This window comes from Oreochromis aureus, linkage group 12, assembly GCF_013358895.1.
Source record: "Oreochromis aureus strain Israel breed Guangdong linkage group 12, ZZ_aureus, whole genome shotgun sequence".
NCBI classification, from domain to species: Eukaryota; Metazoa; Chordata; class Actinopteri; order Cichliformes; family Cichlidae; genus Oreochromis; species Oreochromis aureus.
This window is the reverse complement of record NC_052953.1, coordinates 17,807,685-17,835,673: the sequence shown is the minus strand read 5'-3', so window position 1 is coordinate 17,835,673 and position 27,989 is coordinate 17,807,685. Positions and strand designations below refer to the sequence as shown.

General features: G+C 38.1%; 1 protein-coding gene across 6 annotated transcripts in view; it reads right to left on the bottom strand.

The window, feature by feature from the left end:
• pdlim5a (PDZ and LIM domain 5a) overlaps positions 1-27,989 on the bottom strand; it is an 82,588-nt gene that overhangs the window by 15,233 nt on the left and 39,366 nt on the right. The window contains exons 5-9 of one of the 6 annotated variants that reach the window (XM_039620904.1): positions 27,316-27,341; positions 25,480-25,500; positions 25,358-25,375; positions 24,831-25,003; positions 24,691-24,727 (exon numbers count right to left, since the gene is read on the bottom strand). In XM_039620904.1, the coding sequence (XP_039476838.1) occupies positions 24,691-24,727; positions 24,831-25,003; positions 25,358-25,375; positions 25,480-25,500; positions 27,316-27,341 (275 nt within the window). The remainder of the gene's footprint in view (positions 1-24,690; positions 24,728-24,830; positions 25,004-25,357; positions 25,376-25,479; positions 25,501-27,315; positions 27,342-27,989) is intronic. The other 5 variants (XM_039620901.1, XM_039620905.1, XM_039620902.1 and 2 more) reach the window with 5 other exon arrangements.

Below are 27,989 nucleotides of genomic sequence, written 5' to 3'. Positions count from 1 at the left end.
GTTATGATGAGCAATGCAATAACTAATAAAATGCAACCCATCCAAAAAACATCTTCCATACAGATGTACAGCTTTATATATGTATTTATTTACATGCTATTGTTGCAAAGTTGCAAGCATAATAAAATGTAAGAGCATTCGCTCAAAGTTTTGCTTACAGTCTGTTATGTCTACCTTTTGTTCTATGGCAGGTCCAGCTCACCGACACTATAGGTTTTCTTCCTGAAGCATTTTGCAGTGAAACTAACATAACAGCTGAGCAGGACATTAACTAAAGTACTGAGATGCTGCCTTCTCACAAGATACATTGTTCTGCCCTGGTTGAAGCAGGAAAGGCAAACGACCAAAGGAAACAGAAAAAGACAAAAAACTAAGAGTGGAGCAAAGGAACAAATGAGAGGTTTACATCATATAAATACATTGTTGTGCCCTTGTGTTGGAGGGAAGCAAGGTCAGACTGAGTTGAAGCAGAAGAGTTAAACAGTAGCAGGAATATTACTGTGCGCTTACTGGACAGCATTTTCTGAGTCAGTGCTTCCCTCTGGTGGCAACAAAGGAAAAATGTTTGTCCAGATCCCAAAAAAGTCCAGAGCTTACAGTAGATTTTTAGCATTTTACACACACACACACACACACACACACACAGAGAGAGAGAGAGAGAAATGTAAAATTCCTCAATGTGTGCAACAAAGCAGTGAGCAGGTGAAAGAGTCTTAAGTAGCAGGAGTATGGACAAAAACAGAGCTTTAAGAAAGGTGTTATTGCGCTCTTGTGCACTGGCAGATAAGAGATAGCAGAAAATAATGTGTTTGGGTTCAAGAGTTTTGGCATGCTCTAAATTACATGAAGTCAAGAGAACTGCAAAAAAATATCACATAATGTGGTTATGGCTTTGTATTATTGTGTTTATGTGTGTGTGTGACATCTTTGTGAGGACAGAAAACTGACATGCCACCATGCTTGTTGGGACCAACAGTCACTTATGGGGACAAAATGCCAGGGAAGCTAGGGAAAGCATTATGTCAATTAGATGTCCTCACTAAGACATGGAAACAAGTGTGCATGTGTGTGTGTGTGTGTGTGTGTGTGTGTGTGTGTGTGTGTGTGTGTGTGTGTGTGTGTGTGTACTTGTTTTCGTGACATCTGAGGACAATTTTATGATAACACACTCACAAAATGAGGACGCTCGGAAAAATGAGGACATTTTGAGGTCCTCATTTTCCGAGCCTTCTAAAGTGTTCTAGAGGCCCCAACATGCTCCCAAACCAAAAATCTCGAATGTCCTGAAATATCACAATTTTATGAAAAAGTGTGTTTAAGTGTGTTTAGCGTTTTTGCTCACTTTCAGTTTCGCCGCCTACTGGCCAGTTTTGGAACAAAACACACTTTTAACACACTTTCAGTGACGTCACTCTGTGAGTCCTCATTTTGTAGGTGTGTCAGACACAATAACACATTTGACCCAGGTTATAGTGACGTCACTCTGCGAGTCCTCATTTTGTAGGTGTGTCAGACACAATAACACATTTGACCCAGGTTATACCCTTCTTGGGGCTTAAGCAAGGGTAACAACAGTTAAATCAGGCAAATCTTGACAAAAATGAAGGTCTTTAGATTCAGTTATTAGTGCCTGCACATCTTGGGGTTTTTTTGTTGTTGACAAAATGTCTCAAAATATAAAGTTTCAACATTTGTGTAATTATATTACTGTTATTTAATGAGTCTTACTTCTCAAAATCAATGCACAAATTGTCTGACCTTCACTAAGCAGAATGATGTGTGTGCAGATTTTACCCTTGAAGAGTTTATATTAATCTGCATTAATATAATTGCATCTGCAATCTGCAGTTGAACTTAGAGATTCCTGCCGCTGTCATGTGATTCAGTATGATCATCAGGCTCAGTCTCGACTCTGAATTCCAAGAGGGCAGCAGCATGTCTCCTTGTTGAATGTCTGCTTTGAATTTTGGGTTGTTTTTTTTTGTTTTGGTTTTTCTCCTCTGCTACTACCAGAAGTTGTCTGCACCACACCAGGGCCTGTGCTGCTAGCATAAACCAACTGAGCCTCAACCAGGGCCTGTGCTGTTTTCTGAGGCCATCTGCACCGCACCAGGGCCTAGCTAGACCCATAGGCACCACACCAGGGCCTTTACTGCTGTGTAATCAATTACTGTAAATGTACATGTTATCAGGAAATGATCAGACGGCAGAGGGTTTTCAGGAAACACTGTTAAATGTTCAGTTTCTATTTCATATGTTAAAACAAGATCTAGAGTGTGATAAAAGTGGTGGGTGGGTTCTTTTACATTTTGAGAGAAGCCAATTGAGTCTAATAACAGATTAAATGCCATGTTGAGGCTGTCATTTTAGCATCTACATGGATGTTAAAATCACCCACAATAATTATTTTATCTGAGCTGAGCACTAAATCAGATAAAAGTCTGAGAAATCAGACAGAAACTCTGTAAGGCCCAGGTGGACGATAGATGATAACAAGTAAGACTGGTTTCTGAGTTTTACAGCTGGGGTGGACGAGGCTAAGCATCAGGCTTTCAAATGAATTAAAAGTCTGTCTTGGTCTTTCGTTAATTAATAGGCTGGTGTGAAAAATTGCTGCCACACCGCCCCCTCCGCCTGTGCTTTTGCGATTTCTGGTAGTTAGAATTACTCGGGGTGTTGATTCATTTTAACTAACATAATCATCCGACTGCAACCAGGTTTCTGTAAGGCAGAGTAAATCGATTTGTTGATCAATTATTAAGTCATGTACTAACAGACTTGGAGGAGCGCCCTAATATTTAATAATCCACAATGTTTTACTCTTTGGTTCAGATGTGGATACTGTATTGTTCTTTCTTTTGATTTTTTTTATGTTTAAATTGTTTTTGCTGGTTTTAGTTTGTTTTTGTCTGTTTGGGAGCTGACACGGTCTCAGTGGAGATGGGTTTTGGGGGGTAGCAGGAGGAGAGAAGCTGCAGAGAGGCGTGTAAGACTGCAACTCTGCTTCTTGGTCCCAACTCTGGATAGTCATATTTTGGGGCTTTAATAAATTTGTCCATATTTCTAGAAATGAGAGCTGCTCCATCCAAAGTGGGATGGATGCCGTCTCTCCTAACAAGACCAGGTTTCCTCCAGAAGCTTTGCCAATTATCTATGAAGCCGACATCATTTCTGGGACAACACAGACAGCAATTTAAGGAGAAATGCAGCTAAACAGGTCACTCCTGGTCTGATTGGGGAGGGACCAGAGAAAACTACAGAGTCAACATTGTTTTGGCAAAGTTACACACTGATTCGATATTGATTTCAGTGACCTCCGATTGGCGTAACTGGGTGTCATTACTGCCGATGTGAATTATGATTTTACTGAATTTACGTTTACCCTTATGTGGTGGCGCGAATGAGGAATAACGGGGGACGGTAACTAAGATGTTGACAACGCCACCTGGGGGAGGAGTTACACCCCAGGAAAGATATCTCTAGCCAATGTAAGTGTTACACTGGCAACCAAAGCCCACAGACTTGTTATTAACGGCAAAGGTGAGGCAGGTGAATTTTACAAATCAAGGTTTATTAAGAAGAACTACTAAAAACATAGAATTATAAAATCAAAGAGGCACCTAAGGTAGCAGGGTTGAGACGGCAAAATAGTTAATTAAAACGACCAGACTCCCTACCACGATGCTACCCTAAAACAATCACAACATGATAAAAGAGCAACTAAACAAAATGGTGGAGACCGGCCACTTGAGGAGGCAACCTACAGGAGGAGTGCCCAAGGGTGCCACCAATTACTCACCCATGTGATTTCACTGCAGACCTCACTCACACTAAACGGTGCAATCTACCTATGCCCGGTGTGTACACTCGCATGCATCGGGAGGATTCCACCTCACGTGCCTAGCCCCTCAACAAGCAGCCACACCTCCACTAAAGCAATAAAAGAAAGCATAAAACATTAAACAGATTAGTAAAAGATCTACATAAAACAAATACACCCCAAATTACTGTTTGTTATAAAAGCATTGCGTAACAAACAAAACAGCATATGACAAGACAGCAGTAGTATAGTGCAAGCCTGCAACAAAAGAGGGAAACAGTTGTCAAAGTCCACCCTACTATGCCACGTTATGATGAACACAAGAGTCCCACTTACCACTCTCTAAAGGGCAATACTAAACTGAGTAACTTTCCTGGAGAGATCTGCAGCGCTTAACTGCCTAATGCTCGCAGCCACCTTGGATGGACAAGACTACCAAATGACTCCTTCTGGTAGTGAAGCGCAGCTGTTTCTTATAAGCCTGCTAATTGTCAACTGGGAAGGTGTGGATGTTAGTGGTGCGTTTGTGGACATCATGTAAAATCCTACCCCAGAATCTACTTCACTACACTTAGCCAGCAGTTTTAAATTTCCTTCAATGTCGCCTGCTCTGGCCCCTGGAAGACAATTAACTATGGTTGCCGGTGTCTCTAGCTTCACATGTCTGAGAACAGAATCACCAATTACCAGAGTTTGACCCCGACGGTGTGTCGTCGCAGTGGGGAAAACAGTTAGACACATGTATGAATTTGAGGAATGGACCCAAAATGCAGACACAAAGGAACGTGAAAGAAAATTTTAATATTAACAGAAAGCAAGCTGTTTATTAAGGCTGGTAAAATAGGCAGAACCAGCTTCCAGTTTGGATTCGGGAGACAGACACTATCTCTACTTTTAAGATTAGGCTTCAAACTTTCTTTTTGCTAAAGCATATAGTTAGGGCAGGATCAGGTGACCCTGAATCCTCCCTTAGTTGTGCTGCAGTGAGCGTGAGGCTGCCGGGATTCCCATGATGCACTGAGTTTTTCCTTTCCAGTCACCTTTCTCACTCACTATGTGTTAATAGACCTCTCTGCACTGAATCATACTTGTTATTAATCCACAGCATGTCTTTATCCTGTCTTCCTTCTCTCACCCCAACCAATCACAGCAGATGGCCCCGCCCTCCCTGAGCCTGGTTCTGCTGGAGGTTTCTTCCTGTTAAAGGGAGTTTTTCCTTCGCACTGTCGCCAAAGTTCTTGCTCATAGGTGGTCGTATGATTGTTGGGTTTTTCCTCTGTATCTATTATTGTGCGATCTACTGTACAATATAAAGCGCCTTGAGGCGATTGTTGTTGTGATTTGGTGCTATATAAATAAAATTGAATTTAATTGAATTAAAAGATTACAAAACAAAAGGCAGAAGTGAAGCTAAACAATAACCTAACCTGGGGACAAACCATGAAACCTGACATGGATACAAACATACCTGGAACATGGAAACGTGGCACCAAAGACAACAGATGACCTGACACTGAACAAATGAGGACAGGACTTACAGTGGCTTGCAAAAGTATTCGCCCCTTGAACTTTTCCACATTTTGTCACATTACTGCCACAAACATGAATCAATTTTATTGGACTCGCACATGAAAGACCAATACAAAGTGGTCTACACGTGAGAAGTGGAATGAAAATCATACATGATTCCAAACATTTTTACAAATAAATAACTGAAAAGGGGGTGTGCGTAATTATTCAGCCCCTGAGTCAATACTTTGTAGAACCACCTTTTGCTGAAATTGGATTCCATTAAAATTGATTCATGTTTGTGGCAGTAATGTGACAAAATGTGGAAAAAGGGGACGAATACTTTTGCAAGCCCTTGTAAGTACACAGAGAGACAATGAGGGATGAGGAACAGCTGGGACAAATCAGACCTAACAAGACAAGGGAAACAAAACTAGACTCACTGCATATAGGACAAGGACTTTCACAATAAAACAGACATCACAAGGGTAATCTAATAAACAAATGAACTTAGCTAACCTAAAGAACTTATAAATAAACATCGACATCCAAACAAACTAAAACTTAAAATGCTGGGTCAACAAACCCAGGAAAGTGACAGTAAAATCATTTATTATACACATTATACTTATTTTCTTAAATTGCTTATCTATTATCTGTATTTTCACTTGAGGGTCTAGGGTACTGCTCTTCTTTTCATGACAAATTAGGACATGTTTATGATAACACACTGACAATATCAGGCCAATTTTGGCATTACTCCATCAGTGAACAGCATGCCCATGCTAACTTAAACTAGACCAGCAAGCTAACCACATGTGTATTTAAGTGTTACTTAAGAATAGGAACCAAACAAATTAACGGAACGAAATTAACTGTAACAGCAGTTTGCAAAACACTGTGACACTTCTCAAGTGTTCCTACCTCAAATACAGCGAGTGTTGCTGTGTTTTTGTTGTTAAATGGACGAGGAGAGCCCGTGGCTGGTGAGAGGATGCGGCATTTCGTCAGTGGAGCATAGAACGACGTCTGTGATTGGACAACAAGTGAGTAACGCTGCATCTGATTGTTCGAAAGCCTCAACCAAAGAGCTGCTGGTCACGGCAAGATACAAACTCGCCGGAGCTCTGAGTGAACTGCACATCCGGGACCTTCAGCACTCAGCAGAGATTTGTCTTGACGTATGTATTTACCTTTGATATCCATGACTCGACGCACATTTAGCAAGGTAAAGTTGTATGTTTAACAAGCTAATTAACGCTAGTTAAACGGAACTAAAACAATACACAATCGATTTGAACAAACTGTGTGATGAATGATGATAAATGCTAAAAATTACTTAAGATTTATCTTCAACAATAGATATTAGAAGTTTAATTTAACTGTTTTTAAATTCCCACTGGAGTTAAAGGGACCTGTGGCCTTGCACGTGCTCTGCATCTTCAACTGCACAGACAGTCAGTCTAAGCTCTTTTTAAGTGTAGCTAACTGCAACACACATTTTTTTTTTTCAACACAAGATATGTTTGGGGGATTTAAATGTTAATAATAATGTTTTCGTATTTAGCACAAACCAATAGGGTCTGGGTCTCTGGCCCAGCGTTTCTGACGTTATTCTAAGGTTTTTGAGTTTCTTATGTTTAGTGGCGGGTTAGTTGAGTTTGGCTTAACGTTATTAACATTGTTTTAAGGAGTTTATGTTAGGGTTGTATATTACAACGTTTGTATTTTCATGCCATTTTTCCTGTTTTATTTTGAAAGAGTCTGTTGTGTTCAGTTCATTAATCTCACTGACCTGTTGTGTCAATAGAATCATTTGTGCCAGCTACTTCCCTGCTCTCCTTCCATCCTGTCTCAACCTCCAACAGGAAAGTAGAAGTCCTCATATGGTAGGACCAGTGATTGTAGTGTGTGTGTTACACTGTCCTCATATTGTTTTAAGCTGTGAAGGACATGAGTGTGTTTCAGTTGCCTTCCTCATGTGGTTGGATCAACAACTCTAGTGTGTGTTACACTGTCCTCATATTGTGGGTAGCAGAACTGTACAGTGTTAAGTTTCTTTAGAATCTGGTATAAGGAAGTCGGATCCTTCTGTAATAATGTTCACTGATACAAATATGATCTGTAGTTAATTATCTAGTCGGGATTTATACTAGAGAATGTTTCTGACGTTATATTGTTGTCTTTTGTTGCAGACACCAAGTGCTGAGGTCCTGTCTCAGCCTCATACTTACCCACTTCATTCTTCCAACAGGTTACACATCATATTTTTGTATTTGGTATCAAGTATATGTGTCAGATGGGCCTAGTGCATAAATGAAATGCACTTTAATTGTATTAAAACAATCAGTTTCAGTCAAAGTTAACCAAAATCAACATTAGCATTAGGAGAAAGTAATTGTCTATACCATTTGTTAGTCCAAACTTTTCCGTAAAGCATCAGCGTGATCTTTATTCTGACTACATTTGATATTTTTGTCCTTTTACACATGTTTTTGTCCATTTAACCTCCCGCTGATCAGTTTACATGATTTAATTTCTGGGGAAATAGATGCCTTTAAATCAGTGTTGGGTTTGGAGCTTTTATTGACAACAGCAGAAGAAGTTAGAAGTCAGGAACATGAACTCTACATGTGTTCAGTCGTCATGTCCTCATATTGTTTTAAGCTGTGAAGGACATGAGTGTGTTTAAGAAGAAGTCCTCATATGGTAGGACCAGTGATTGTAGTGTGTGTTACACTGTCCTCATATTGTTTTAAGCTGTGAAGGACATGAGTGTGTTTCAGTTGCCTTCCTCATGTGGTTGGACCAACAACTCTAGTGTGTGTTACACTGTCCTCATATTGTTGGTAGCAGAACTGTACAGTGTTAAGTTTCTTTAGAATCTGGTATAAGGAAGTCGGATCCTTCTGTAATAATGTTCACTGCTACAAATATGATCTGTAGTTGATCATCTAGTCGGGATTTATACTAGAGAATGTTTCTGACGTTATATTGTTGTCTTTTGTTGCAGACACCAAGTGCTGAGGTCCTGTCTCAGCCTCATACAGACCAATCGGTGAGTGACATACCCACTTCATTCTTCCAACAGGTTACACATCATGTTTTTGTATTTGGTATCAAGTATATGTGTCAGATGGGCCTAGTGCATAAATGAAATGCACTTTAATTGTATTAAAACAATCAGTTTCAGTCAAAGTTAACCAAAATCAACATTAGCATTAGGAGAAAGTAATTGTCTATACCATTTGTTAGTCCAAACTTTCCTTTAAGCATCAGCTTGATCTTTATTCTGACTACATTTGATATTTTTGTCCTTTTACACATGTTTTTGTCCATTTAACCTCCCGCTGATCAGTTTACATGATTTAATTTCTGGGGAAATAGATGGCTTTACATCAGTGTTGGGTTTAGAGCTTTTATTGACAACAGCAGGAGAAGTTAGAAGTCAGGAACATGAACTCTACATGTGTTCAGTCGTCATGTCCTCATATTGTTTTAAGCTGTGAAGGACATGAGTGTGTTTCAGTTGCCTTCTTCATGTGGTTGGACCAACAACTCTAGTGTGTGTTACACTGTCCTCATATTGTGTGTAGCAGAACTGTACAGTGTTAAGTTTCTATAGAATCTGGTATAAGGAAGTCAGATCCTTCTGTGAATAATGTTCACTGCTACAAATATGATCTGTAGTTGATCATCTAGTCGGGATTTATACTAGAGAATGTTTCTGACGTTATATTGTCTTTTGTTGCAGACACCAAGTGCTGAGGTCCTGTCTCAGCCTCATACAGACCAATCGGTGAGTGACTTACCCACTTCATTCTTCCAACAGGTTACACATCATGTTTTTGTATTTGGTATCAAGTATATGTGTCAGATGGGCCTAGTGCATAAATGAAATGCACTTTAATTGTATTAAAACAATCAGTTTCAGTCAAAGTTAACCAAAATCAACATTAGCATTAGGAGAAAGTAATTGTCTATACCATTTGTTAGTCCAAACTTTCCTTTAAGCATCAGCTTGATCTTTATTCTGACTACATTTGATATTTTTGTCCTTTTACACATGTTTTTGTCCATTTAACCTCCTGCTGATCAGTTTACATGATTTAATTTCTGGGGAAATAGATGGCTTTACATCAGTGTTGGGTTTAGAGCTTTTATTGACAACAGCAGGAGAAGTTAGAAGTCAGGAACATGAACTCTACATGTGTTCAGTCGTCATGTCCTCATATTGTTTTAAGCTGTGAAGGACATGAGTGTGTTTCAGTTGCCTTCTTCATGTGGTTGGACCAACAACTCTAGTGTGTGTTACACTGTCCTCATATTGTTGGTAGCAGAACTGTACAGTGTTAAGTTTCTTTAGAATCTGGTATAAGGAAGTCGGATCCTTCTGTAATAATGTTCACTGCTACAAATATGATCTGTAGTTAATTATCTAGTCGGGATTTATCCTAGAGAATGTTTCTGACGTTATATTGTTGTCTTTTGTTGCAGACACCAAGTGCTGAGGTCCTGTCTCAGCCTCATACAGACCAATCGGTGAGTGACTTACCCACTTCATTCTTCCAACAGGTTACACATCATATTTTTGTATTTGGTATCAAGTATATGTGTCAGATGGGCCTAGTGCATAAATGAAATGCACTTTAATTGTATTAAAACAATCAGTTTCAGTCAAAGTTAACCAAAATCAACATTAGCATTAGGAGAAAGTAATTGTCTATACCATTTGTTAGTCCAAACTTTCCCTTAAAGCATCAGCGTGATCTTTATTCTGACTACATTTGATATTTTTGTCCTTTTACACATGTTTTTGTCCATTTAACCTCCCGCTGATCAGTTTACATGATTTAATTTCTGGGGAAATAGATGCCTTTAAATCAGTGTTGGGTTTGGAGCTTTTATTGACAACAGCAGAAGAAGTTAGAAGTCAGGAACATGAACTCTACATGTGTTCAGTCGTCATGTCCTCATATTGTTTTAAGCTGTGAAGGACATGAGTGTGTTTAAGAAGAAGTCCTCATATGGTAGGACCAGTGATTGTAGTGTGTGTTACACTGTCCTCATATTGTTTTAAGCTGTGAAGGACATGAGTGTGTTTCAGTTGCCTTCCTCATGTGGTTGGACCAACAACTCTAGTGTGTGTTACACTGTCCTCATATTGTTGGTAGCAGAACTGTACAGTGTTAAGTTTCTTTAGAATCTGGTATAAGGAAGTCGGATCCTTCTGTAATAATGTTCACTGCTACAAATATGATCTGTAGTTGATCATCTAGTCGGGATTTATACTAGAGAATGTTTCTGACGTTATATTATTGTTGTCTTTTGTTGCAGACACCAAGTGCTGAGGTCCTGTCTCAGCCTCATACAGACCAATCGGTGAGTGACTTACCCACTTCATTCTTCCAACAGGTTACACATCATGTTTTTGTATTTGGTATCAAGTATATGTGTCAGATGGGCCTAGTGCATAAATTAAATGCACTTTAATTGTATTAAAACAATCAGTTTCAGTCAAAGTTAACCAAAATCAACATTAGCATTAGGAGAAAGTAATTGTCTATACCATTTGTTAGTCCAAACTTTCCCTTTAAGCATCAGCGTGATCTTTATTCTGACTACATTTGATATTTTTGTCCTTTTACACATGTTTTTGTCCATTTAACCTCCTGCTGATCAGTTTACATGATTTAATTTCTGGGGAAATAGATGGCTTTACATCAGTGTTGGGTTTAGAGCTTTTATTGACAACAGCAGGAGAAGTTAGAAGTCAGGAACATGAACTCTACATGTGTTCAGTCGTCATGTCCTCATATTGTTTTAAGCTGTGAAGGACATGAGTGTGTTTCAGTTGCCTTCTTCATGTGGTTGGACCAACAACTCTAGTGTGTGTTACACTGTCCTCATATTGTTGGTAGCAGAACTGTACAGTGTTAAGTTTCTTTAGAATCTGGTATAAGGAAGTCGGATCCTTCTGTAATAATGTTCACTGCTACAAATATGATCTGTAGTTAATTATCTAGTCGGGATTTATCCTAGAGAATGTTTCTGACGTTATATTGTTGTCTTTTGTTGCAGACACCAAGTGCTGAGGTCCTGTCTCAGCCTCATACAGACCAATTGGTGAGTGACATACCCACTTCATTCTTCCAACAGGTTACACATCATGTTTTTGTATTTGGTATCAAGTATATGTGCCAGTTGGGCCTAGTGCATAAATGAAATGCACTTTGATTGTATTAAAACAATCAGTTTCAGTCAAAGTTAACCAAAATCAACATTAGCATTAGGAGAAAGTAATTGTCTATACCATTTGTTAGTCCAAACTTTCCCTTAAAGCATCAGCGTGATCTTTATTCTGACTACATTTGATATTTTTGTCCTTTTACACATGTTTTTGTCCATTTAACCTCCCGCTGATCAGTTTACATGATTTAATTTCTGGGGAAATAGATGGCTTTACATCAGTGTTGGGTTTAGAGCTTTTATTGACAACAGCAGGAGAAGTTAGAAGTCAGGAACATGAACTCTACATGTGTTCAGTCGTCATGTCCTCATATTGTTTTAAGCTGTGAAGGACATGAGTGTGTTTAAGTAGAAGTCCTCATATGGTAGGACCAGTGATTGTAGTGTGTGTTACACTGTCCTCATATTGTTTTAAGCTGTGAAGGACATGAGTGTGTTTCAGTTGCCTTCTTCATGTGGTTGGACCAACAACTCTAGTGTGTGTTACACTGTCCTCATATTGTTGGTAGCAGAACTGTACAGTGTTAAGTTTCTTTAGAATCTGGTATAAGGAAGTCGGATCCTTCTGTAATAATGTTCACTGCTACAAATATGATCTGTAGTTGATCATCTAGTTGGGATTTATACTAGAGAATGTTTCTGACGTTATATTGTTGTCTTTTGTTGCAGACACCAAGTGCTGAGGTCCTGTCTCAGCCTCATACAGACCAATCGGTGAGTGACTTACCCACTTCATTCTTCCAACAGGTTACACATCATATTTTTGTATTTGGTATCAAGTATATGTGTCAGATGGGCCTAGTGCATAAATGAAATGCACTTTAATTGTATTAAAACAATCAGTTTCAGTCAAAGTTAACCAAAATCAACATTAGCATTAGGAGAAAGTAATTGTCTATACCATTTGTTAGTCCAAACTTTCCTTTAAGCATCAGCTTGATCTTTATTCTGACTACATTTGATATTTTTGTCCTTTTACACGTTTTTGTCCATTTAACCTCCCGCTGATCAGTTTACATGATTTAATTTCTGGGGAAATAGATGGCTTTACATCAGTGTTGGGTTTAGAGCTTTTATTGACAACAGCAGGAGAAGTTAGAAGTCAGGAACATGAACTCTACATGTGTTCAGTCGTCATGTCCTCATATTGTTTTAAGCTGTGAAGGACATGAGTGTGTTTAAGTAGAAGTCCTCATATGGTAGGACCAGTGATTGTAGTGTGTGTGTTACACTGTCCTCATATTGTTGGTAGCAGAACTGTACAGTGTTAAGTTTCTTTAGAATCTGGTATAAGGAAGTCAGATCCTTCTGTAATAATGTTCACTGCTACAAATATGATCTGTAGTTAATTATCTAGTCGGGATTTATCCTAGAGAATGTTTCTGACGTTATATTGTTGTCTTTTGTTGCAGACACCAAGTGCTGAGGTCCTGTCTCAGCCTCATACAGACCAATTGGTGAGTGACATACCCACTTCATTCTTCCAACAGGTTACACATCATGTTTTTGTATTTGGTATCAAGTATATGTGCCAGTTGGGCCTAGTGCATAAATGAAATGCACTTTGATTGTATTAAAACAATCAGTTTCAGTCAAAGTTAACCAAAATCAACATTAGCATTAGGAGAAAGTAATTGTCTATACCATTTGTTAGTCCAAACTTTCCCTTAAAGCATCAGCGTGATCTTTATTCTGACTACATTTGATATTTTTGTCTTTTACACATGTTTTTGTCCATTTAACCTCCCGCTGATCAGTTTACATGATTTAATTTCTGGGGAAATAGATGGCTTTACATCAGTGTTGGGTTTAGAGCTTTTATTGACAACAGCAGGAGAAGTTAGAAGTCAGGAACATGAACTCTACATGTGTTCAGTCGTCATGTCCTCATATTGTTTTAAGCTGTGAAGGACATGAGTGTGTTTAAGTAGAAGTCCTCATATGGTAGGACCAGTGATTGTAGTGTGTGTTACACTGTCCTCATATTGTTTTAAGCTGTGAAGGACATGAGTGTGTTTCAGTTGCCTTCTTCATGTGGTTGGACCAACAACTCTAGTGTGTGTTACACTGTCCTCATATTGTTGGTAGCAGAACTGTACAGTGTTAAGTTTCTTTAGAATCTGGTATAAGGAAGTCGGATCCTTCTGTAATAATGTTCACTGCTACAAATATGATCTGTAGTTGATCATCTAGTTGGGATTTATACTAGAGAATGTTTCTGACGTTATATTGTTGTCTTTTGTTGCAGACACCAAGTGCTGAGGTCCTGTCTCAGCCTCATACAGACCAATCGGTGAGTGACTTACCCACTTCATTCTTCCAACAGGTTACACATCATATTTTTGTATTTGGTATCAAGTATATGTGTCAGATGGGCCTAGTGCATAAATGAAATGTACTTTAATTGTATTAAAACAATCAGTTTCAGTCAAAGTTAACCAAAATCAACATTAGCATTAGGAGAAAGTAATTGTCTATACCAGGGGTGCCCAATCCCAGTCCTCGAGAGCTACTGTCCTGCAGCTTTTAGATGCATCCCTACTCCAACACAGCTGAATCAAATAGTTGGATTACCAATTCGGCATGCCATCAAGTCTGGCAAAGGCCTGATAACGAGCCATTCATTTGATTCAGGGTGTGCTCGAACAAGGACGCATCTAAAAGCTGCAGGGCAGTAGCTCTCGAGGACTGGGATTGGGCACCCTGGTCTATACCATTTGTTAGTCCAAACTTTCCCTTAAAGCATCAGCGTGATCTTTATTCTGACTACATTTGATATTTTTGTCCTTTTACACATGTTTTTGTCCATTTAACCTCCCGCTGATCAGTTTACATGATTTAATTTCTGGGGAAATAGATGCCTTTAAATCAGTGTTGGGTTTGGAGCTTTTATTGACAACAGCAGAAGAAGTTAGAAGTAAGGAACATGAACTCTACATGTGTTCAGTCGTCATGTCCTCATATTGTTTTAAGCTGTGAAGGACATGAGTGTGTTTAAGAAGAAGTCCTCATATGGTAGGACCAGTGATTGTAGTGTGTGTTACACTGTCCTCATATTGTTTTAAGCTGTGAAGGACATGAGTGTGTTTCAGTTGCCTTCCTCATGTGGTTGGACCAACAACTCTAGTGTGTGTTACACTGTCCTCATATTGTTGGTAGCAGAACTGTACAGTGTTAAGTTTCTTTAGAATCTGGTATAAGGAAGTCGGATCCTTCTGTAATAATGTTCACTGCTACAAATATGATCTGTAGTTGATCATCTAGTCGGGATTTATACTAGAGAATGTTTCTGACGTTATATTGTTGTCTTTTGTTGCAGACACCAAGTGCTGAGGTCCTGTCTCAGCCTCATACAGACCAATCGGTGAGTGACTTACCCACTTCATTCTTCCAACAGGTTACACATCATGTTTTTGTATTTGGTATCAAGTATATGTGTCAGATGGGCCTAGTGCATAAATTAAATGCACTTTAATTGTATTAAAACAATCAGTTTCAGTCAAAGTTAACCAAAATCAACATTAGCATTAAGAGAAAGTAATTGTCTATACCATTTGTTAGTCCAAACTTTCCTTTAAGCATCAGCGTGATCTTTATTCTGACTACATTTGATATTTTTGTCCTTTTACACATGTTTTTGTCCATTTAACCTCCCGCTGATCAGTTTACATGATTTAATTTCTGGGGAAATAGATGGCTTTACATCAGTGTTGGGTTAGAGCTTTTATTGACAACAGCAGGAGAAGTTAGAAGTCAGGAACATGAACTCTACATGTGTTCAGTCGTCATGTCCTCATATTGTTTTAAGCTGTGAAGGACATGAGTGTGTTTCAGTTGCCTTCTTCATGTGGTTGGACCAACAACTCTAGTGTGTGTTACACTGTCCTCATATTGTGTGTAGCAGAACTGTACAGTGTTAAGTTTCTATAGAATCTGGTATAAGGAAGTCAGATCCTTCTGTGAATAATGTTCACTGCTACAAATATGATCTGTAGTTGATCATCTAGTCGGGATTTATACTAGAGAATGTTTCTGACGTTATATTGTCTTTTGTTGCAGACACCAAGTGCTGAGGTCCTGTCTCAGCCTCATACAGACCAATCGGTGAGTGACTTACCCACTTCATTCTTCCAACAGGTTACACATCATGTTTTTGTATTTGGTATCAAGTATATGTGTCAGATGGGCCTAGTGCATAAATGAAATGCACTTTAATTGTATTAAAACAATCAGTTTCAGTCAAAGTTAACCAAAATCAACATTAGCATTAGGAGAAAGTAATTGTCTATACCATTTGTTAGTCCAAACTTTCCCTTAAAGCATCAGCGTGATCTTTATTCTGACTACATTTGATATTTTTGTCCTTTTACACATGTTTTTGTCCATTTAACCTCCTGCTGATCAGTTTACATGATTTAATTTCTGGGGAAATAGATGGCTTTACATCAGTGTTGGGTTTAGAGCTTTTATTGACAACAGCAGGAGAAGTTAGAAGTCAGGAACATGAACTCTACATGTGTTCAGTCGTCATGTCCTCATATTGTTTTAAGCTGTGAAGGACATGAGTGTGTTTCAGTTGCCTTCTTCATGTGGTTGGACCAACAACTCTAGTGTGTGTTACACTGTCCTCATATTGTTGGTAGCAGAACTGTACAGTGTTAAGTTTCTTTAGAATCTGGTATAAGGAAGTCGGATCCTTCTGTAATAATGTTCACTGCTACAAATATGATCTGTAGTTAATTATCTAGTCGGGATTTATCCTAGAGAATGTTTCTGACGTTATATTGTTGTCTTTTGTTGCAGACACCAAGTGCTGAGGTCCTGTCTCAGCCTCATACAGACCAATTGGTGAGTGACATACCCACTTCATTCTTCCAACAGGTTACACATCATGTTTTTGTATTTGGTATCAAGTATATGTGCCAGTTGGGCCTAGTGCATAAATGAAATGCACTTTGATTGTATTAAAACAATCAGTTTCAGTCAAAGTTAACCAAAATCAACATTAGCATTAGGAGAAAGTAATTGTCTATACCATTTGTTAGTCCAAACTTTCCTTAAAGCATCAGCGTGATCTTTATTCTGACTACATTTGATATTTTTGTCCTTTTACACATGTTTTTGTCCATTTAACCTCCCGCTGATCAGTTTACATGATTTAATTTCTGGGGAAATAGATGGCTTTACATCAGTGTTGGGTTTAGAGCTTTTATTGACAACAGCAGGAGAAGTTAGAAGTCAGGAACATGAACTCTACATGTGTTCAGTCGTCATGTCCTCATATTGTTTTAAGCTGTGAAGGACATGAGTGTGTTTAAGTAGAAGTCCTCATATGGTAGGACCAGTGATTGTAGTGTGTGTTACACTGTCCTCATATTGTTTTAAGCTGTGAAGGACATGAGTGTGTTTCAGTTGCCTTCTTCATGTGGTTGGACCAACAACTCTAGTGTGTGTTACACTGTCCTCATATTGTTGGTAGCAGAACTGTACAGTGTTAAGTTTCTTTAGAATCTGGTATAAGGAAGTCGGATCCTTCTGTAATAATGTTCACTGCTACAAATATGATCTGTAGTTGATCATCTAGTTGGGATTTATACTAGAGAATGTTTCTGACGTTATATTGTTGTCTTTTGTTGCAGACACCAAGTGCTGAGGTCCTGTCTCAGCCTCATACAGACCAATCGGTGAGTGACTTACCCACTTCATTCTTCCAACAGGTTACACATCATATTTTTGTATTTGGTATCAAGTATATGTGTCAGATGGGCCTAGTGCATAAATGAAATGCACTTTAATTGTATTAAAACAATCAGTTTCAGTCAAAGTTAACCAAAATCAACATTAGCATTAGGAGAAAGTAATTGTCTATACCATTTGTTAGTCCAAACTTTCCTTTAAGCATCAGCTTGATCTTTATTCTGACTACATTTGATATTTTTGTCCTTTTACGTTTTTGTCCATTTAACCTCCCGCTGATCAGTTTACATGATTTAATTTCTGGGGAAATAGATGGCTTTACATCAGTGTTGGGTTTAGAGCTTTTATTGACAACAGCAGGAGAAGTTAGAAGTCAGGAACATGAACTCTACATGTGTTCAGTCGTCATGTCCTCATATTGTTTTAAGCTGTGAAGGACATGAGTGTGTTTAAGTAGAAGTCCTCATATGGTAGGACCAGTGATTGTAGTGTGTGTGTTACACTGTCCTCATATTGTTGGTAGCAGAACTGTACAGTGTTAAGTTTCTTTAGAATCTGGTATAAGGAAGTCAGATCCTTCTGTAATAATGTTCACTGCTACAAATATGATCTGTAGTTAATTATCTAGTCGGGATTTATCCTAGAGAATGTTTCTGACGTTATATTGTTGTCTTTTGTTGCAGACACCAAGTGCTGAGGTCCTGTCTCAGCCTCATACAGACCAATCGGTGAGTGACATACCCACTTCATTCTTCCAACAGGTTACACATCATGTTTTTGTATTTGGTATCAAGTATATGTGCCAGTTGGGCCTAGTGCATAAATGAAATGCACTTTGATTGTTTTAATACAATCAGTTTGAGGAAAAGTTTCCCAAAATCAACATTAGTATTAGGAGAAAGCAATTGTCTATACCATTTGTTAGTCCAAACTTTCCCTTAAAGCATCAGCTTGATCTTTATTCTGACTACATTTGATATTTTTGTCCTTTTACACGTTTTTGTCCATTTAACCTCCACGATCAGTTTACATGATTTAATTTCTGGGGAAATAGATGGCTTTACATCAGTGTTGGGTTTAGAGCTTTTATTGACAACAGCAGGAGAAGTTAGAAGTCAGGAACATGAACTCTACATGTGTTCAGTCGTCATGTCCTCATATTGTTTTAAGCTGTGAAGGACATGAGTGTGTTTAAGAAGAAGTCCTCATATGGTAGGACCAGTGATTGTAGTGTGTGTTACAATGTCCTCATATTGTTTTAAGCTGTGAAGGACATGAGTGTGTTTAAGTAGAAGTCCTCATATGGTAGGACCAGTGATTGTAGTGTGTGTTACACTGTCCTCATATTGTTTTAAGCTGTGAAGGACATGAGTGTGTTTCAGTTGCCTTCTTCATGTGGTTGGACCAACAACTCTAGTGTGTGTTACACTGTCCTCATATTGTTGGTAGCAGAACTGTACAGTGTTAAGTTTCTTTAGAATCTGGTATAAGGAAGTCGGATCCTTCTGTAATAATGTTCACTGCTACAAATATGATCTGTAGTTGATCATCTAGTCGGGATTTATACTAGAGAATGTTTCTGACGTTATATTGTTGTCTTTTGTTGCAGACACCAAGTGCTGAGGTCCTGTCTCAGCCTCATACAGACCAATCGGTGAGTGACTTACCCACTTCATTCTTCCAACAGGTTACACATCATATTTTTGTATTTGGTATCAAGTATATGTGTCAGATGGGCCTAGTGCATAAATGAAATGTACTTTAATTGTATTAAAACAATCAGTTTCAGTCAAAGTTAACCAAAATCAACATTAGCATTAGGAGAAAGTAATTGTCTATACCAGGGTGCCCAATCCCAGTCCTCGAGAGCTACTGTCCTGCAGCTTTTAGATGCATCCCTACTCCAACACAGCTGAATCAAATAGTTGGATTACCAATTCGGCATGCCATCAAGTCTGGCAAAGGCCTGATAACGAGCCATTCATTTGATTCAGGTGTGCTCGAACAAGGACGCATCTAAAAGCTGCAGGGCAGTAGCTCTCGAGGACTGGGATTGGGCACCCTGGTCTATACCATTTGTTAGTCCAAACTTACCCTTAAAGCATCAGCTTGATCTTTATTCTGACTACATTTGATATTTTTGTCCTTTTACACATGTTTTTGTCCATTTAACCTCCCGCTGATCAGTTTACATGATTTAATTTCTGGGGAAATAGATGGCTTTACATCAGTGTTGGGTTTAGAGCTTTTATTGACAACAGCAGGAGAAGTTAGAAGTCAGGAACATGAACTCTACATGTGTTCAGTCGTCATGTCCTCATATTGTTTTAAGCTGTGAAGGACATGAGTGTGTTTAAGTAGAAGTCCTCATGTGGTAGGACCAGTGATTGTAGTGTGTGTGTTACACTGTCCTCATATTGTTTTAAGCTGTGAAGGACATGAGTGTGTTTAAGAAGAAGTCCTCATATGGTAGGACCAGTGATTGTAGTGTGTGTTACAATGTCCTCATATTGTTTTAAGCTGTGAAGGACATGAGTGTGTTTCAGTTGCCTTCCTCATGTGGTTGGACCAACAACTCTAGTGTGTGTTACACTGTCCTCATATTGTTGGTAGCAGAACTGTACAGTGTTAAGTTTCTATAGAATCTTGTATAAGGAAGTCGGATCCTTCTGTGAATAATGTTCACTGCTACAAATATGATCTGTAGTTGATCATCTAGTCGGGATTTATACTAGAGAATGTTTCTGACGTTATATTGTTGTCTTTTGTTGCAGACACCAAGTGCTGAGGTCCTGTCTCAGCCTCATACAGACCAATTGGTGAGTGACATACCCACTTCATTCTTCCAACAGGTTACACATCATGTTTTTGTATTTAGTAATCAAGTTTATGTGTCAGTTGGGCCTAGTGCATAAATTAAATGCACTTTGATTGTATTAAAACAATCAGTTTGAGTCAAAGTTTCCCAAAATCAACATTAGCTTTACTTCTTTGTGAAGATCTTAGGAGAAAGAAATTGGCGTACCATTTGTTAGTTCTAACTTTCCCTTTAAAGCATCAGCTTGATATTTATTCCTACTAAATTTGATATTTTTGTGTTTTTGTGTTACATTGTCCTCATATTGTTTTAAGCTGTGAAGGACATGAATGTGTTTTTGTAGCCTTTCTCAATTGGTAGAACCAACAACTCTAGTTTGTGTTACATTGCTCCTTTAAAGTGCTCCAGTAGAAAGCAAGGTTTAAGAACATTTTGTATTCACATTATAAACTATAAACTAGAATATTTTCTATCTTTTCTTGCATTCACATTAAGATATTTTCTTTTGTTTCCATTTATGACAGCTGGGAAGGTGAGAAGCAAGTGGACAAATGATGAAGTAAAGGTTGCTGCAAAGTACCAGGTAAAAGGAATGTGACTGCTGCTTCCAAGCAGAGCCGGCAGCTCGTAAAGGCAGAGACTGGGTTGCCATAAAGTACTACATCCACAACAGGATCATTGCATTAAAAGAAAGATGCAAGGAAAAAAAGAAACAACCAAGAGAGATACTTTGTTGCTTCCACAGTTATGTCAATATTGTAGTTTTCTGTATTGCATTGTTCTTACTCATAAATCTGTGGTTTATGCTGGGTGCTTTTTCCAATTAAATGATAAGAAAGGCAGATAATGTTCCACGTTTTTATTGACATGAACATTCACTACAAAATGAATTAATGCATTACAATATTAAGACTTAAAAAGTAGACTGACCACATTTGACCTATGTCTTTTTTTAAGTCTCTACACAGCTCATATTTACTGTTTTATTAACACATAAATGTCTGATATTTCTGTCAGAAGTTACCCGACTGGTGAGCATTACTATTGTGCATCCATGCCTATTATATTGTAATCTCAAAAGGAGCCAAGCTTAAAAATACAGAACCTACCCTTACCTGGTCCTTATAAGTCATATATACTTGAAAATTATGTGTTTCCATGGGCTTCACAATTCACCTAAACATGAAATATCAGTGTGTGACCTTATGGTACTCATAAGTCACATAAACCTGACAGTGTCCTCACAAGTAGCATTAAATTCAGGTTTGACCAAAATTTCACCCTAGCCAAAATCTCAACAGATGGGCGTGTTCCTGGAAGCATGGGTCAAACTTTGTGTGATTCCCATGCCTCTAGGACCTTCAGAAAGGCACGTTCCCATTTGTCACATTTTTGTCATAGGTCCTGATATTTCACGAAAACACGTATGTGTGTGTGTGTGTGTGTGTGTGTGTGTGTGTGTGCAAGTTTTAAAAAAAAAAATGTTTTTCCATCTTCATTGAAAGTAACTACAGTTTCACTATTAAAAGTGGGAAGTTTTACATGAGCCCCCTGCCTCCCCACCACAAACAGATTCAATAAGGCAGCTAGAATTAAGAATTAAGAATGTTGAGAACGAACAAAAAGACACCAGAAACAGAGAAACAGGAAACAAGAAAAAAACTCAACAAATTTATTAGCCTATTAGCTACAATATAGAATTTTTAAACAACCTTCAAGCACAGAAAATAAATAGCAGACTTCAGCATTCTTCAAAATTGTGCTTTTCTACACAGAAAAAAACTGATTACATTCAGAACAACTTGCACTAAGTAAACATGGGGATGAAATATATGTTAAGGCACTGGAGGAATATGTCACATACAAAGGGTCTTAAAATAGTATTTATAAAGTCACTTTGTACAACCTCATTCCTGGCCTGCTTCTTACTTGCTCATACCTTAAAGAAAACAAATGTTTTAAACCAGACTGGACTGTTTATTTTATACCAGCAGCATGTCATACGGTTAAGTCTTAATTTGTTGGACAAAGACAGTTTTTCTAGTTTTGCCTCTCTAAAACAACAATTGTGATTTTTAAATCAAACAATCAAGATTTCAGCTTTAATTTGAGGGATTTGCAAAATTATTTTGTAAAATTATTGTAAAAAAAATATGTAAAATTATAAAAATTATTTGAATGAAACATTTAGTTATTAGGAATACATAGTCCCCTGTTTCCACCAACCAATTTCTCTGCCTTGAGAAATTCTTGGGTTGCTTTTGCAGTATTCTTTGGGTCATTATCCATTTGCACTGTGAAGCACCATCTGATCAGTTTTGCAGCATTTGTCTGAATCTGAGCAGAGTATAGCCATGTACACTTAACAATTCATCCTGCTACTTCTGTCAGCACTCACAATAAAAGCAAGTGGACTGGTTTAACTGGCAGCCATACCTACCCATACCATACCATTGCATCCACCAATTCAATTCTTTGAATCTAATGAATATTTTGTCATGAACTAACACAGAAACGGGTTTCATAAGTCAGTCAACTGCTCAAATTCATTAGCGTCACTGAAAATGGAGAACTATGTATAAGAAAACGTGTGTATTCCAGTTAATTCAACCTTTTGTCAAACCCCCTGATTTAAAACTTAACATCTGCACTTCAATTACATCCAGACTGTTTGATTTTAAAATGCATTTTGGTGATGCGCAGTGACAAAAACTACAAAAACGTGCCTCTGCCTTTGTCCAGCAAATTCTGGACCTGACTCTAAGGTTTTGGTTCATACTGTACAGACATGCACTACAAGTTGAAATGTATTTTTTCTGTTTATGAAATTGCTCAGCAGATACAATAGATGTAAACAAGCTACTGACTCTTAAAGAAGTGTCCTCTGTAACATACATTTATGGAAAAAGTGACATACCTAATGCAGTCTACACATACTCATCCAGACCTTATCCAGATTTGCTATTTCAGTGATCGCAAATGATTTTTCAGTGATTTTTTATGTCTTTTATGTCTTAAAGTGAATGTAAACTAAAAGATTCGTAAAGACTGTGATTACTGTTTTCAGCATGCAAACTCAGGATGCTTTCCTTGTCTCATTACCATGGGTACAGATCCACTGTGTTGCCTTTACCATAGCTAAAAGAGTATAGATGGACAGCTGTATACTTAACTGAATATGTTGAGATTGCTAGTTTACACCTGTGTGCAGTATTTTAGTATTTAAATTCGAAGTTCTGGATTTCTCAACTTTTATCTCTGCAACAATGGAAGATGACACCACACATTACCACAAATGGGCTCAACTAAAACTGTATATGCTCCTCCTCCAGGATTCTAGGTGTGCACTTACTGTAATTCATCCATCTATAACTAGAGGGTTGGAATCAGTGGTGTGGGCTAAGCACATAAGCAACACGCAATAAACAGTCTAAAAGGGTCCAGCACATTGCAAACTGTAAAGGACAAGCCCACACACACTCAAACGCACACACTGACACACATACAGACACAATAGAACTCCCAATGTTCACGTGCATGCTCTCACTCCAGCATTATTTCCTTTACTTATTTTAATCTCACTGATCCACAAGCTTATATTCCTTCAGCACCTTACCGATACATTTTGTACACCTAAACAGTGAGACAGCCAATCACACACACAGGCACACAGACACATACACAAAGTCTACTGGACATTGAGGGTTCGAGCAGACACTCCGTGGTGCCAGTCTCTCAGCTCGTTGTACTTGGGGCCAATCACCAACCGAGTGGTCTTGTTCACTCTGCTATCCAGCACAAGTAAGAAGAAGAAAAAAGAAGAAGAAAAGGACACCAGAAGAGACATAAAAGAATGATTTAGGAAGAATAGGAATGTTGCCCTACAATCCGCATTAAGATGCGGTAAAAGCAATTGTATAATTGATATGGGAAGTACTGATCTTTACCATGTCCACTGAATCATGGCCATTACTATGAATTGAATGAATCAAACCACACAGCTACATTCACATTCAGAATTATCTGTATGTTAGCATGAGGGATGTCAGACACACAGCAACAACTCCACAAACCACCAAGAGCAATGGACAACCAACGGCGAGAATAAGGCCACAATGCAGTCATGGTTGCAGCACATCATGCAGCACAGCAAACCCGTCACATCCACAAACGACAATGACTAACAGAAAAAAACAAACCAAAACACTCATTTACACCTTAACTGGTAAATACACAGAGAAGGACTCTTAACTGCTGACATGCTCCAAAACAACCTTGAGTAGCATTAGAGGAGATTGTAATGAGAATTGCTTTCTGAGCTTTCGGAGCTCAGAAAGCAATTCAGAATTGTGAAGTGCAGTATTCAGAGGTCTGGCTTTTGACTTAATGAATAAAATGTGATCCTTCCTCTGCTGTCTAGACAGGAAGAACCCACACAGGATCAGTGTGACTGCCAGAACTGTGCCACAAAGATTCAGAGTGAGAATCTCTGTTTGCTCCATAAATGTGACTTTTATGTTAGTGACATCCAGGTAACTCCACACAATCAGTGACAATAAAAAGTAAAATTTGAGCATCTTCATTGCCATGCACTTACTTTGTCTTCTTGGCTGTGTCAGCTTCTTCATTTTGAACTGCAAGGGCAATAACATTAGACAAAGCATCACAATTATTAAGTTTGGTCAACAGTTTATATGCACTAATATTACATGTACTATACTGTAGTCAGGAGCATACCATTCTCAGTGCCAGTGATCTGAGCCAGAATCCTGAAAGATCTGGACTGGGTGGTGCCAGTACGTGGGCGCCAGTCCTCGGTGTCCTCCATTATGCGCTTTCTGCTGGCATCAGCGTGACTGGGAACATGGTAAAAATGGATGTCTGTATCCACAACATGTTTCCTAGGCACTCTGAGATAGGATAGGAAACAAGAGGATGCATGGGATCAGTAGATATACCTCCCATTTAACTAAAGTAACAGAGATGGTGATTAATAACAGTGAGCTGAACACCACAATGTGTTATGATGTAAAAGCATGTTTTAAGAGGTTACCTTGACTAGATGACTTTAAATTAATATACAACACATATTTTGAGGTTATTATACAAAATAATGAATAATCAAACTGTTAGATAATTAGAGGTATGTGAAATGAAAGTGTGCCACACTGTAAATATGTAAATGGGCGCTAATTAGGCAAGGGCGAAGAGATCACACCGCAGTCTGTTAAATGTATTTGGTGGCAAAGACACCAATAAAATACCTTGGTGGCGGGGGTTTTCTTTTAAACAAACAAGACAGAACAGAAATAAAAATAAACAAAATAAACGCACAATAATATAAAATATCTGTGCTCAGAATGAATGGATTTGTGAAAAGACTTACTTTAAAATACTTTGAGGTCCACTATAGTGGAAGTACAGAAAGAAGACAGAGACAGAATTTGATTTACTTGTGATGAAAACTTTTATGGAAATCTTAGTGACTGGAGTGGAAAATTAAAAAAATAAAATAAAAAAAGATTCACAGACCACATCTACCAGTGCACGTACAACACAAAGCCAACATAAGGAATTAACCAAAACACCCTGGGTCTCTTTTCAACCACATGGTGGTGTCACTGAACTGCATAAAACACAGTAGAGCAACACTTCATTTAAAACAGTTTGAAAAGTTGTGGTTTTATTCAAATCATAGTGAGGAACATGCACATTTGAAACATAAAACTCATGAAGACCAAATTACTTTTGGTCTTTACGTGTCTATATGAACAGTACGTGCATGCACAGCCACAAACTTCTTACTAATTGGTTGTCAATAAATCAACTCTTAGGGCTACTACACACACACACACACACACACACACACACACACACACACACACACACACACACACACACACACACACACACACACACACATGGAAACAAAGACTTTTTTTCCAGGCACTGCTGTCAATAAATCACCTATAAATCCACTAACAAACTTACCTAGCACATTCAATACAGACTGATTTATGAGTCTCTCAACACACTCTTGTTCAAGCAGCAGCTATGTGGGTGTGGCAGTGTTGACAGCTATGTGTTAGCCTGGTCACACACTTCCAGTACTGGGAGCATTTCATAATATATCCCCTGTGTGTGTGAGAGAATGTGTTTTGGATGCCACTCTGTCAGAATCAATATTAGAGATTCATACTTCAGGGAAAATATAGTGTTGCCCCAGGAAAGTGTACCATAGTAAGTCTGATTTTAATTAGCTAAAGCATGTAGACTGCAGTGCTGCAGTTCTTGATTAATGTAAACCTGAAATTAGCCAAATTGAACAATAAACCATTTTTATTAGTAATCTTGGTAAAATACTATAAAAATGTCTTACTACTTACACATGGCTTTAATAATAAATAAGGAAAACAATTTATACTGTAAGCTCTCAAATAAAATGTAAACAGTGAACTACTACAACATTTTCACATTGCATTATTAAAATGTTATAAAACGTTATAATAATGTAAACCTGAAATTAGCCAAATTGAACAATAAACCATTTTTATTAGTAATCTTGGTAAAATACTATAAAAAGGGCAGGGATAGCTCAGTAGGTAGAGTGGTGGCTCCATGATCGGAAGGTCGGGGGTTCGATTCCCCTGAACAGCTACCCTGAGGTACCCCTGAGCAAGGTACCGTCCGTCCCTACACACTGCTCCCCGGGCGCCCAAAGGCTGACCACTGCTTCACTGAGTGAATGGGTTAAATGCAGAGAGGAATTTCCCCACGGGGATCAATAAAGTACACTTTCTTTCTTAATAATGATGAGATATTGTTATAATAATAATGAATAAAGATAATAAATAAAATGTTAATTAAAAACAGAATGCAATAATTAAAAAATCAGCAGATGAACCGCTGAATACAGAAAGAAACAATAAAAAAAGACATATATCTCATAGATATCTCGTTGATACTGATATCTTGTTACACTTTCGGTGTATTATGAAAAAAAAAGTGAAGGCTATGACTTCTGTCATTTTAAACTTTTGCATTGTCATTAATAAATAAATAAATTGCATTCTTTTCTTCATTAGGTTTTGCACATTGTCAGAATGTTTTGGGAAATTAGATTGCAGGTAAGTAAATGCATGCACAGAGAAGTCTGAACACTTGAACAGTCTGAACAAAGAAAAGTGGCCAGTTAATCATGTGACATGCTTCAGAGACTAACTTTGTCACTTGATGAGATGCTGCCGTCTGGAAAGCAGAGAAAAAAGGATTGAAAGGGACTGACATCGACACACATATATATATATATCTTACTCTGAAAGATATCATTCATAAATCCCCTGTGAAACAAACCACACAAGTTATTTGCAACATGCAACATGCAAACAAGCAAGATGCAAAGCTGGATACATGCATGTAGTGCCAGGCTGTATGCATATCAGCAACAGTAGAAAATAAATAGAATAAATACACCTGCTATTAAGCATGCAGGGAAATCTAGATCAAATCGTAGTTTGGTCTGCGTAATTATGTAGACATAATGGTGACTATGTTTTCAACGTGTATATATTTCTACACATTTCATATACAGCTGTGAAAGTAAATCTTTTAGATGGATTGGGAATGATTAAAATGATGTAATGTGTGAATCTATTAGTGAAAACAGGAGCAAAGGAGTAACTTCAGTAACTAAAGTCAAAAAGAATGTTGAGATATGTTTTTTAATGAGATTAGCTATCGATAAAAAACTACAAATCAAACGAAATATCAATTTCAAGATTTAATAAAGTAGTTTAATTACCTGATGTGGTATTAAATGTTAACTCTGATACATGAGATAGGCCACGTACGTGACTAAAATGCATCACTAGTCTCTAGTGAGTACGTGCGCACGTC